The sequence below is a fragment of the Aspergillus homomorphus genome (assembly GCF_003184865.1).
Source record: "Aspergillus homomorphus CBS 101889 unplaced genomic scaffold BO97scaffold_53, whole genome shotgun sequence".
NCBI lineage: Eukaryota > Fungi > Ascomycota > Eurotiomycetes > Eurotiales > Aspergillaceae > Aspergillus > Aspergillus homomorphus.
In genome coordinates this window covers 177,129-190,607 of record NW_020291939.1, presented here as the reverse complement: position 1 = coordinate 190,607, position 13,479 = coordinate 177,129, and the positions used below count along the sequence as shown (strand labels likewise).

Here is a 13,479-nt window from a genome sequence, read left to right as displayed (position 1 = left end):
CCCCCCCCGCCTGGTCGCTCCGCCAAGATGTCCCTGGAAGAGCCGAAACCCCATCCCCAGGGGGTTTCCAAACAACCGAACACAGAAAGCGTTCACGAGCGATCGCTCGACAGCCGTGACGGCGAGCACGACCCGGAAACGGGCAGTGAGCCCGAGTCCGAGGCCGACATTGCCGAGATCGAGCGCATCTATAGGTTAGTGGACCAGTTAGTCAGTTTGTTTGCTTAACCACCCTGCAGACTGCAATGGCTAAATTTATTGGTGTGTCCCTTGCAGAAAGCTAGACTTCCGCATCATCCCCGCCTTCTGGGTGCTTTACTTCCTCTGTGCCGCGGTGCGCTCCAATGTCGGTCTCGCGCAGACGATGAACGCGAGCTCGGGTCATGATCTGGGCTCGGCGCTGAATATGACGCCGCACCAGATCTCCACCGCTCTGGCGCTGTTCTACGTCTGCTATGTGATCTTCGATCTGCCCTCGAACTTGATTATGACCCGCCTGAGTCCGCATGTCTGGATGAGTCGCATTGTCATCAGCGTGGGAATCATCGGGAGCTGCATGGCGGCTATGAAAGCCGCTTGGAGTCTATAGTATGTTCATCCAATTGATGGGGTGGGTATCTTATCTTGCCAGCCACTAATCCACCACAGCCTCCTCCGTTTACTCCTCGGTATCGTCATCGCAGGCATGTGGCCCGGCATGACATACTACCTCACGCTCTTCTACCCTCCCTCCCGCACGGGCAAACGCATCGGCCAATACTACACAGCCGCCCAGGTCTCCGCGGCAGTGGTCGGTCTGGTCTCCGCCGGGTTCCAGAAGATGGACGGCGAGCGCGGCCTGGTGGGCTTCCAGTGGATGTTCCTCGTGTACGGGGTGATCACGACCGTGGTCGGCGTGCTGCTGCTCTGGTGGCTCCCGGACCGGCCTCTGGCGCCCGGCGCGCAGCCCAAGAAGCAGAAATACCTCTGGTGGCTCCCGCGCAGCCCGCCAGCCCTGAGCGGCCGCGACGCCGAGATCCACTACCGCGACCTGAAGCGCGTGTACCACCGCGCCCAATGGACGTGGCGGGATTTATTGAATGTGTTCCTGGACTGGCGGCTCTGGCCATTGCTGATCATGTACTTCGGCGTGGTGGGCGTCGGCATCGGCACGCAGAGCTACGCCACAGTCATCATCCAAAGCATCAACCCATCGTTGAACGGAATCGACCTAAGTCTCCTGACAGCTCCGATCTGGATCGTACGTTGTCCTCCCTTCATCTAACCCCAATCCATGCCCTCACTAACCACTCACTAACCCTCCCAAACAGATGGACCTGATCGCCATCCTCCTAATAACACCCATAAGCGACCGCTTCCACCGCCACCGCTCCCTCTTCTTCTCCGTGCCCGTCCTCCTCCAGATCCTAGGCCTCCTACTAACAACCTACGCGGGAACAACCACAAACCCCTGGCCGCGCTACGGCGGCCTCCTAATCGTGGGCTTCGGACTGGGCCCCACGGTCCCCATCACCATGACCTGGACAACGGAGATTTTCCAACCGCGCCACGGTGAGGTCGGCGTCGCCGCCGCGTCCGCCGTCGTCTCCGGATTGGGCAATTTAGGTAGTATCATGACCACGTATGCGCTGTATTCCGGGTGGAAGAGCGATTATCAGGCGACGGGCCGGGCGAAGTATCGGAAGAGTAATCTTGTGATGGTTGGGATTCTGTGTGCGAGTATCCTTGCTGCGGTTACGATGGAGGTTTTGTTGCGGGTTGTGGATGGGAAGATGAAGAAGAACGGTGGACAGCAACGGAAGGGGGACGGGGAGGAGACTGTCGTGGTGGATGGGGCTGCGCGGCGGGAGGCGAGGCAGCGGGGGTTGGATGGGTTGGGGGCCGGTTTGTTTAAGGCGTTCAAGAAGAGGGGCTGATCTGGTTCTCTCCAGGCTACCTACCTATCTAGATGTGGAGGAGAAGCTTAACGGGACCCCGACCCCTACTGGTGTTGCACAAGTGAGTCAGACAGTCTATACGGCTGACCACGCCATGACAAGTGTAAACTTTCTATATCATTGTATCTAATTTCTAGTCTTATGTGCTTGAACTCGATATATTTCAACTGCCATACTTCGACTTCCATACTTTCTACAAGTGCAATTGCAGACCAAAATGCTTGCTTGATATGTCAACATCCCGAGGATGTATTCTCAACGATTGATTATTCGAACACTATAATACTGACCGTGCTAACCGGCCTTTAAAGCTATTTGATCCTTCCAGTTCATCCCCAGTTTCAATTTCAAAAGACTGTCGGATTCTCCTCCGAGATTCAGTCCTCTATGCCATACGTAACACATAACCCAAGGTAAGAAAAGAATAAATGCAAGACCAGCAACCAGGACAACGAATGCACGACAGGCGCTGGCACGAGAGAGGATGTAAAAAGACCCCGAGGTACCATCATGAAGAGAGAAAAGAAGAAAAGCGAAATTCTATAGTTGCTCTCACATGACCAGGCCGCGTTGCAATCTGACTCCTTGTCGACGCCGGAGGGTATACGAGCGCTAAGAAGAAATGTTGTTCACATTTTGAGTAAGGTGCTAACGCACTTAGATGCCACCGCAAAGAGTCTCCACGATGATGCCGGTAATTTGGTAGGGGCAGGCGTTACTGGCGGGACGGCGGTCCTCGAAGTAACCCTTGCCGTCCTTGGCGACCTGGCGGGGGATACGGATGGAGCCACCACGGTCAGCGACACCGTAGCTGAACTTGTCGATGTTACCGGTCTCGTGACGGCCGGTCAGACGCTCCTCGTTACCCTCACCGTAGACGGCAATGTGCTCAACGTGGCGGGCCTCCAGCTTCTTCATGTAGGACTCGATGGCCTTCATGCCACCGTCAGCACGAGTGGAAGCGGTAGAGACGTTGGTGTGGAGACCAGCGCCGTTCCATTCACCCTTGATGGGCTTGGGCTCGAAAGAGATTCTGACGCCGAACTCTTCAGCGACGCGGTGGAGGAGGAAACGGGACATCCAGAGCTCGTCACCCACTAGAAACAGATTAGTACTCCTCGATCACAGGATTCGGTTAATCGGGGGACTCACTCTCAATACCGTGGCAAGGGCCAACCTGGTACTCCCATTGCGAGGGCATGACCTCGGCGTTGATACCGGAGATCTTGATACCAGCGTACAAGCAAGCACGGTAGTGAGCCTCAACAATGTCACGGCAGTAGACCTTGCCGGTTCCGACACCGCAGTAGTAGGGACCCTGGGCACCGGGGAAACCGCCCTTGGGCCATCCGTAGGGCCAGCCATCGTTACCAAGGAGGGTGTATTCTTGTTCCAGACCGAACCAGAACTCCTCCTTGGAGTTGGCCTCCATCAGACGGGCAGCCTCGTGGCGGTGGTTGAACTTGTTGGGGGTACCATCGGAGTCCCAGGTCTCGCAAAGGACGAGGATGTTGTCACCGAGACGGAAGGGGTCGGGGTAGATAGCAACGGGGCGGAGGTAGACATCGGAGTTGTCACCAGGAGCCTGGCCGGTGGAAGAGCCGTCGAAGTTCCATTCGGGGAGTTCGTCAGCGGATTTGACGGTCTTGGACAGGGTCTGCGGGTAGGATGGTTAGTCATGGATTCCCAGTGTCACGTGATGTTATGCAGGTGGATTGCAGACGGCGCGTGCAGGATCGGATCCCCGTGCGCAGGGCTTATCGGGAGACCAGGCAATCGTCAATCATTCAAGATAACGACCACCCCATCCGTCGTCCTGTTCGCATTGCATTCCAGCCCACGCTGCAACCCGCCTGGCATAAGGGGAGGGGGCAGCAACAAGAACACCCAAACATACCCTGGTCTTGGAACGGCAGCCACCGGTGGCGTCAACCCAGATGTATTCGGCCTGAATGTTACCCCGCTGGTCGAGGGACATGTACTTCATGAGCTGTTGCCAGCGCATCAGTCAGTATGAGATTTCCTTAAAACCGCCATGCGGTTCAAGAAAGATCTTGCAAGGTGTCAATGAGAAAAACGCACATTCTCCGTGTTGGAGATGGTGGTTGATTCAGCCTGCAGGTGAAGGAGGTATGAGTCAGCGCACAGTTCTGGTCTCTGCATCGAATGAAGACAGCGTCAGGCGACTGGAGGAATGCGTACCATTGTGAATATATGTGTGTGAAAGATAGAAACAGAAAGATGGTTTGGAGCGATCAAGCTTGCAGATGCGAAGCTAGTGGACTTGAACTTATTCAGTCACAGTCGAAGACACAACAAGACAATCAAAGATTGATGTAGTGTGATAAAGCGAGAGCGGCGGAAGGATCAAACGTAGCTCTGAAATAGAGAGAGAGAGGGAGGGAGAGAGAGATAAAAGTATGGCGGAGAGGAGATGAAATGATGGGATGAGAATGGAGAAAGCAAGTACAAGCGGGATGGATTTGGGTGGGGGGAGGATATCCTTTAAATTTAAGAGATCGAGTTTTAGGAAAGAGGGAAAGGCGGCGGGTGCGTCTTTTGCTTTTTCTTTTTTTTTTTTTTCTGCCACGATTTAATCATTTCATTATTGATTCTGATTCATTGAAATTCGGTGGTCGGTCGGGCCTGGGGCTTGACCGGCAAAGACTCTCTCTCTCTCTCTCTCTCTTTTCGACGGGGGCAAAAAAAAGACCCAGTCCCACCCAAGGAATAAAAAAAGAGATCCAAAATAAAACCTGAACTGAAAGTGAAAATTACTGTTCCGGTTGGGCACGGTCTCGGGTGCTGGTAATTAATCGCTCCATCCGTTATCGTCGTTACCGCCCATCTCTCTTTACTTGCTACTGAGTACTTACTGCACCCGGCACATTGGATGCAATGCAATGCGCTTCCATGAAGTCCATCATTGTCTGTCTCCAGTGCTTTTCTTTCATGATAACACTTCCCCATGCTTTATTCTTCCTGTCTTCACTCTACGAATTTGACCTCTACAGGTGTCAGCGATGGAACACAGTTCTCCCATACAAATGCAACAATGCAACCAAGGCTGCAGGGTTGACCAGGGCTCCGAGACGCCACCATCGCTGCGCCCGCATTCCCTCTATCAATGGGCTCTTCTCGACCACTCGCTGTTTCCGATATCGAGTCTCCTTAGCACTTATTATTCACGCTGGCAGTCGTAGTCCTATCCCTCCATCCTTGGCTGCGTGGTATTTTTGGAATCAGAAACAACTAGTTCAGGGGGAGGCAATTGCGACTGTAGTCTCAACTGATTTCCTCAGTGAACGGGGTGGATGGTATAAACGGTCTTTTCTCATACTTTAGATAGCCAAGTCCAGCACGGATATTACCCGAACGGGTAACCTCGATGCACCAACTATAGACTGCCGGCCACATCAGCTTAATCTAGCTTCATCCACTCTGCTCTGCGACCTACTGTAGTGTCCACTGCCCACTATCTCCAGAATCACTAATCTCATCTGCCTGTTTTCCGATAGGCAAAGCCTGGTGCGATAACCCAGGTCAGGGCAGCAGTCACCATACCCTCATTCCTCCCAGACCGGATGCGGTTGGGCTTCCCCAGATGGATCATCTTTGATGCTGGGCCCCCCACGCGACGGTGATCTGAGGTCAGACCCGGGTCCATCTGTTCCTATCAAGAAAACAATGAACGGACGTACAGTACTAAAATTCAGGAGACTGATAATTGGCAGACCACACCCTCTTCCCTGTCGGCTGACCGTCATTCCTTCCCTTCCCTCCATCTCCTTCATTAAGGTTGTGATATAATCTGATCCCTCATCTGCCTTCTCTTTGCTGGCCCTCCTATCCTTGATGGTTGAGCGATAGCGACACGAAAAGGTTGCTAAAACCTATTATCAATGTCAACCGGCCGTCAGTCCCAATGCATATCAGCTGCAGGGCCCGAATAGTTCGGACATGGCCTGCGCCTAATCGCATTAACTCGGGTTTCTATTGGCAGAAGGCAGCTTCATGACCGCCCTCATGGATGACATCGATGACAGCGACATCATGTGCAATCGTGCTTTCCCCCAATATACCACAGGAGGAAACCGAGGCTGCGATTTTGATATCGCAGGATTCTATACCAGGATATTACCGCCGCAAAAGATACCCCGATACGTACTGGTCCGCCTGTACCTGCGGTTATCTAAATTGAGGAGAGGTCTTATCAATGACTGCCCCTCGAAACCCCGCCATGAGTCGCGTGGGTGGATCCTGGCGCGCCTGCCGATTGATTTAGGACAAGGAAGAGAGTTTCTCATTTTAATCGCGCATGGATGGAATTAGACCGTGTCGCGTCAATGCTCGACTTGTCCATGTAGCGTGTCGGGAAGCAGTGCGCGCAGGTCGGATGCAGTGAGTTGGAATTTGGGGAAAGGCAGAGATTCGGATATCCTCGTTGACAGCTTTACCCCAGGGAATGCATTCCCTGTACAAACAGCCGGTAATCTCAATACCACACGGGCAACCCAGTTTTACGTCCGGTGGGGCGTGGCAAAACCATTCTCGAAGAAGCGTCACCATCACGGTCGTCACCCCCGAGACCGGCCATGTTTCCATGTTAACGCCAGTTATTTCTGGGTTGGTGACTAATACGACCAATCAACCGAGTGCCACCGCCTTGGTGAGAGATTGCGCAAAAGGGGGAAAGGGTTCCTCGCACCGCTGGTAGACTGGGAAAAGTCAAAGGGGAAAAGGAAGAATGGACGGGTGAACGGGCAGAGTGTACGGAGGAAGTAGTAGGTGAAGGGGTTCCGGAGGAAAGCCCTTATCCAACCATCCCTGTCTATCCCCCAGACTTTCGCTTCTCTCTGCTTGTGGTCACTGGTGTGGCGACCCTCATCATGTCTCTTAGTGTCCGATCGAAGGGGGCTCCCGCTCACCAGCGTCATCATTAACTATGACTTCCTTCCCCGGGTCTTCTGTGACAAATGGCAGCCGCAGCAGGGCTAAGCCGGGAGATTCAGGAATTCCTGCTGGCAACCCTCCCCGATCAGCCCTGTGGATGTCGTCAAGGCCTTGACTCTTCAGGCCTCCACCCGGATACAGGCTCGTTTACCTGGTCCCTCCGATGTCATGGAAGTTCATTCCAGAGCATCATAGCTTAATTCCACGCAGCCTCAGTCAGAGACACTGTTTCTATAAACAACCAGGCTCCCGTATTCTAAGCGGACTGCGGAGGCGGTCAAGGCCAGGAATAGAAGCTGGTTTCAACTCCTGATTGTGGCGCAGGCGCTTGCTCTGTCTAAGTGTCTAGCCGCCCGCCTGCGGCTTAGCCGTCGTTAGAATCGTTACACCATCTTTGTTCCATTATTATTCAACATTCCCATTTCAGCTGATTGTCCTTGGTCCAAGACCGTCCAAGTGGTCAGTCTGCCAGGTCAGGCACGATTTCGCAGCCGGATTATCGAACCATGGCGTCAATTGCAGTGGAGTCGGGAGTCCTTGGAGCCTTGGAGAAAGAACGGACTGCGCCCTTTCACGCGTCCAGTTGCAGCATAATGGGGAAATGGGGGGGAATTAATCCCTCACCGGCCAAGCAACAAAGCACAATCAGCTTATCGGAGGGTCGAAACATCCATGGGACCAGGTGTAGATCCCCGCCTCCTGATCAATCACCATCTCCGCTGCGTGTCTGCCCTTATCGCCCACTGCCGATTGGCCCGCCGCCCCCGGTTATGACAAACGGTGCTGACTGGTCTCGGGCCGATGCCAGCCATGGCAGACAGCAGGGCAGACAGTTCACATTAACGGCGATGTGGTAGTTACAGAATCGCGCGCATTTTGATCTCAGGGAAAAGGGGAATGCGTTCGAATTCGGCTGAAGAAAATCGAGCAAGTGTGGCGGGTACAACGAAAGTTGGGTCAAGGGCAGATTGTTTGATGGCCGGGCCGGCGGTCGGGTAAGGACTACGAACTAAGGCCTAAACAGGACTGACGAAGTGGAGATGCCAAAGGGGGCAAGAAGAACACCTGACGCATCCAAGACTTTTTCAACTTCACTGAGCCACAAGGATTCAGTATTTTAGTCTTGCGTAGTTAGTTGGCTGGATTCGCGGTAATTGCAAAAGTCCATATCCCATCATACGAGGACAATGGGAAGCGAGTGGGTGAGTGAAGAAGGTTGGTTGGGTAGAATCATCTTCAAGACTAACGAAGCCCGGTCGGTCGGTTGAGGTTCTAGATGGCTGGCGGTGGTCGAGTCGGTGGAATGACATGCATAATAGAGAGTAGTAAGCTGAGGGACTGCACTGCATGTTGAGAAGTCTATTGCCTATTGCCCTCTGCACTGTCACACTGTGCGATACACTGCGATGGAACACTTAGAATGACTCTAGAATTTTCATTCGGTTATTATACTTCATTTGAACTCAAATGCAGCCGACCCTTCTAGTCTACTGTATCAACTCAGATATCGCGTCAACTCACCAGACTATCGATGTAATATAGTTACAATATCCCCATTCCCAGCCACAATCTCCATGGCGAAACTAAACTGCCCGACTGACCTGCATACTCCGAGAGAAAAAAAAAACCTCACATTGACCGCAACAAGAAGCAATTTACATACTACCGAAATGACAGCTCCGACTCAAACTGATAAGTAGCTGATTAGACCAAGCCATACCTCCCCACTTTTATCCGGTTCTATGTTTCTGTGTTATACAGTTGATCCAAATTTGCAGTTATCTGCCGCGTCTCGGTTTTTTTCCAACCGAGTCTAACTACGGAGTAGGTACTGTGGGTGTCTGACTCATATCCCCCGCGAACTACAGTATGCACCGCACCTCGAAGCACCACGCCTGTATACTATCCATCTCAATATCAACTCTTTCACAATTATCAATTCCTGAGGAAAGAAGTCTCAAACAAGCTACCTCCAAGTCGCCCAACCCGATCAAAGCAGCGCAAAAGGAAAGAGAAAAAAGAGCCGATGAACATCACCGTCCAAACCAAGAACCAAAAGCCAAGTAAAGCAAGTAAAGCAAACCTGAAACAAAAGACACCAGAAACAACCCACTGCACCACTCAAAAGAACCCTAGTGTACTGCTACTAGTAAGTACGTATTCTTCAAATTGAAAATACTGTGCAAGAAAGAGTTCACCAGGTATGTAAGTAAGCACTATAAGTAACTAAGCAAGTAAATAGCTCCGAACCTCGCAGCCCGACATACCAGCGCAGCTCCATAGTTAGGCAGGCAGGCACTAGCTAACTACTTACTGTACACTACAGGAGTAAGTAAGTACCTCATCTCAGCTCCAAGATCTACAAGGAGACAGACAGATAGATAGATAGACAGAAGACAAGGAGAGTAATTCGCGCAGATGATCCGATTCGATCCCGCGAACAAACTACTTACAGTACAAATCGACATCAATAATGCAGCCAGCGTCCAAAAAGTCAAATTACTTCATAGCATATATCCCCACGCCGCATTCTTCTTAACGCAATTACAGAATATATGCAGCAGGAAGGATAAGAGGCGCTGACAGCTCGCTATTACGTTTTTTTGCTTCATCGTTCAACGTTCAAGCGAGTCTGTGCGCGCGGGAATTAAAACACGAACCAGATTGACAACTATCAAAACTTAGTTACCTAGCGAGCCTACCGAGGGTCTCTCTCCCCTTACTTCTTCCCCTTCATGTTGTTTTGTTGGGTCCCGGGAATATGGCGATGGCGATAAGAATTAATCCCTCATACTTTACTTTCGGAACTTTGGCTCGATCTCTGGGTGTGGTTTTGGGTGTGGAAATTGGCATGCCAGGCTGCGCGCTTTTCTGTTGTTTGGTTGGGTCTTGCATTTGAGAGATGCGTCCGTTCTTCCAAGGGATGATGGGCTCAAAAACCGTTTTCCCCTCTCCCCATCCTCTTGTTGTGAAGCTTGAGTGAGGGTGTGTGCTCGGGTACTGCCGTTCTTCTCTATTTCTTTCTTTCTTCTACTGCGATGCTTCATTCGAGGTCCTCCGGACATAACTATGGGCAGAATCTCTGGGGTCGGGTATTATTAGTATGGGAGAAAGTATCCAAGTAAGAACCGAGCTAGACTACCCTACCTATTTATGGGTCCTCCTGCAAGGTACAGTAGAAATTTGCCCATAAATCATGACTGTCCGGGAGGGCTGACGGCTATTTTGCAAAAACATATGATCGATCGTATCTATTGTCTGGTTCCAAAGCCTCGTATAGTATCCCTTCCCTTGTCCCTCGGCTGATCGAGGTTCTCGAGGGCCGAGGGAACCATTCCCCCCTTTCCTCCCCACGCTGCACGATCCGATGATAGCACATGACATGACGCAGCTCTGTGAGCTCACATGAATCCCGGGGTGTAGTGTCTTGGAGCATGAATCAGTAGCCGATCCATATCCGGCTAGGCCCAGTTCAATGCAGATCAGAGACGCTGACGCCAATTTGCGATCTGATGACCCATGATCCCCGTACGCTCCATGCAGATACTGCATTAGGATTAGACTCGAGTGGAACGGGGGAGAGGTCTGCTTCCAAAATGGCGTACAAAGCTTGTTCAAGCCTTCCCCCATGCACAGACAGAACGAGAGATAGGACCAGTAAGGCGGAGCTATCCTCATTACGTCACCGCCTTGTCCGATTGCCAATCGACAGGTCACTATCTGGAAGGCGACTCTCCCCACCATGGTGCAGCGCATGCTGGACTTACCCCGGTCTTGGAGAGAATAAGCTATCAGCGGCTCTTGCGTTGCCGGGCCCATCGTACAACCCACTCTACCAGAATCCCCAGGTCTTGCGAAACCTCCAACACCCGCGCGATGGTCTTTTGCAGTTCTAGTAGCTCGTTACCAGAACTGTCGGCTGCTTGAGTGTCCGCCTTGTCCGCCTTGTCGTTTTCATCATCAAGCAGGCCAGTCATATCAATGATGGCAACGCGCCCGTTGAGTCCAACTTCGAGACTGACTGAGACTTTACTCAGCGCATGGAGCTCCTGATCTCGTACTGATTCTCCGTCGGAGTGGTCCACAGTGAACAGGAGCATGATGACCGGGGCTTGGCCAAGCTGCGTGCGCAGTGTCACGTCTATTTTGACGTCATCTTCGGTGGTCGAGTCTTCGTCAGAGCTTCCGTCCGTAGGACCCTTCCCCTTGCCCGCGGTATGAGCACCCCCTCGCCCCAAGCCCCCGAGCAAAGAGTTCAACTTCTTCTCGTTAGGATCGTCATTGCTGAGAATGATGATGTCGCCTTTCCGTGACATCTGTGATCTGTTGAAATTCGAGGGGTTGAAAAGTCCTCTGGACAAATCTTCTTGGGCGTGGAGTTTGTCGTTGTCAGGTTTAGATGTGGTGGTAAAAATGCTACGGATCAGGTTCGCCAAGAATGCGTACTGTCGAAGGATCTAAGGATGAACGCATCAGTATACTACATGTAATCAGAAGGTTGAATGACAGTGTCCTTACCGGAAGTATGTCTGCAAGCTGTCTTGGGTGTGAGAAGGGGAAGTCTCTCATAGTCCGGCCTGCAACAGATTCAAACGGTTGGAACGTGTAGCAATGCTGCTTCGTACAAGGGTTACCATCCTTGTCAATAGTCTGGAGCGACATCCTGCGGCTTCTGCGACCAAGCTGGGAGGCTTCTTCCGGCCCCAGTCCCATTGCACCGGCTGCCGACAAAGGTGACCAGCCAGGAGCCAGCAACCCGTCATAGGTTACCATCTTGAACTCCTGGGGCATCTGCATGCCGAGATGGCGATAGATATCTGACGCTGCCAGGATGGGCAGGTCCAGAGGGGGTTCCATCCTAGCCACAAAGCGGCGGTTGGGCGCAGATGAGCCAAGCATGCCCGAGTCGAGCGCCATGGCATCCGAGTCGCCTTGCGTGGCTGAGATCGAGGTTTCAGGAGGTTCAGCCCAATTGACCACCACTTCTTGAGAACCTACCGACTCACTCGAGGATGGCCCATCACCGCCACTGTTGATTGATGTCAGAACCTCCGACGCAACCCAATCTTTCGACACACGAAGCGATGGATAGCCTTCCTCGCACTCAATCACAACACTCCACTTGCCCTTCCGTCCAGCCTCTTCCTGTTCCGCTGGCTGATCGACTGCCATCTCGTCTGCAGAAACCTGCTTCTGTCTCGCCTGTTTCGCATCAAGTACCCGAGCCTGCTGCACCCAGTAGTCAAGACTGAGCCCCACGCGACCCCCCTTATGCAGACACGGCCGACCAACCCAGCCACTGCAAAGATGATCGTAGACCCCCAGAAACTTGCGGCGATCCCACTCCGCATCCCATACCCGCTTCAAGCTTTCATACAGGCCCTCAATCGCCTCGAAACAGTTAACCTCCTGACTGAGCCTATCATGACGAGCCAGCCACTGCAGATTCTCATGAAACCCCGTCAAGGGCTTCCACGAGCCGCGCTCCCCGTCCTCGGGCGACTGTATCAGGTCTCGCTTCAGCACGGCCGTGGCCTCCTCGCGCCGCTCCCCACCATCCGTCGATTCAGGCGTCACATAAGTCAAGCTCACATCCTTGACCACGTTATGGCCGCGATGGAACTCAATTTCCAGGTCCACAAAGTTCCCCGCGATACTGAGACTGTCCTCCTGCCAGATCGATTCGAAGCCTTCGAGCTGGCCCAACCGCTCGATGCCCTCGCGGCAGACCCCGCGACCCGCGATGCGCGTCCGCAGCAGCTGCACCACATCCTCAATATGCCTCTTCCGCTCCTCGTCATTGTCGCGGGCACCGCCGCCGCCACCACCGAGTTTCAGCCCCTGCATGCCCAGCGCTTGGATATCGTTGTCGTTCATCCCCGCGCCCACCAGGCCGTCGTTTCCTGCCGGCGACGGACTGATCCCGCTGTAGCCGCCGAGCGCGAGCAGCGCCGACGGCGAGCTCAAGGTGACGGGGTCGTCGGCGCCCGTGGTCGCTGCGAGAGGGGTGGCATAGTGGTGCGCCGAGGTGGGGTTGTTGCTGCTACTGTTGGTGGTGGCCGGAGGCTGGATATGTCCGCCCGGTCCGGAGATTGAAGGTGTTCTCCCCGCTGGCGACTTGTGCGCAATGGGCCGGGCCGGATGCGCTCCGGCAGGACGAGGCGACGAAGTCAGGTAGGTCGGTGTTGCTCCGGGGTTCGGCTTGGATGATGGCGTCGCCATGACGGGCTCCCGTTGCTAAGGTTCAATCCGACGTAGCAGAAACAGAGAACTAGTCTGGAGCTTATAGATCCCAATGCGACAGCAAACTTGGAAAGGTGCGAGGCTCGGAATCTGGGTATCACGATAAGAATAATGACCACGCTCAGGCTAAGACAGAGCCATGCGGAGTCAAATCGGATCTACTCAAGAATGTAAACCCGCTAAGGAAAAGGAAAACGAGCTTTATGACCACTTGATAATATTTTCAAAAGAAAAGGGACTCCGATAAAACATATAACACCAATTGAGAGCAAGGAAAGAGAGCAGAAAACCCCACGGGACCGCTAAGTGGACAAAGACAAGGAAGTGACTGGCCTGCCTTCAGTTG

At 53.1% G+C, this 13,479-nt stretch overlaps 2 protein-coding genes across 2 annotated transcripts; one reads left to right on the top strand and one right to left on the bottom strand.

The window, feature by feature from the left end:
* Positions 1-27: 27 nt before the first annotated feature.
* BO97DRAFT_377322 (putative MFS transporter) lies at positions 28-2,095 on the top strand (the record flags this gene model as incomplete). The annotated part of the gene is made up of 4 exons (XM_025693053.1): positions 28-194; positions 277-588; positions 649-1,240; positions 1,311-2,095. 4 exons carry the CDS (start codon positions 28-30, stop codon positions 1,914-1,916), a joined length of 1,677 nt encoding a protein of 558 aa, XP_025547292.1. The 3' UTR covers positions 1,917-2,095.
* A 61-nt stretch (positions 2,096-2,156) lies between these two features.
* BO97DRAFT_398901 (glutamine synthetase) lies at positions 2,157-13,112 on the bottom strand (the record flags this gene model as incomplete). The annotated part of the gene is made up of 7 exons (XM_025694211.1): positions 2,157-3,034; positions 3,090-3,594; positions 3,835-3,927; positions 4,020-4,052; positions 5,343-5,357; positions 10,715-11,347; positions 11,409-13,112. The coding sequence occupies 7 exons, from the start codon at positions 13,110-13,112 to the stop codon at positions 2,595-2,597; spliced, it is 3,423 nt and encodes a 1,140-aa protein (XP_025547291.1). The 3' UTR covers positions 2,157-2,594.
* Positions 13,113-13,479: the final 367 nt, after the last annotated feature.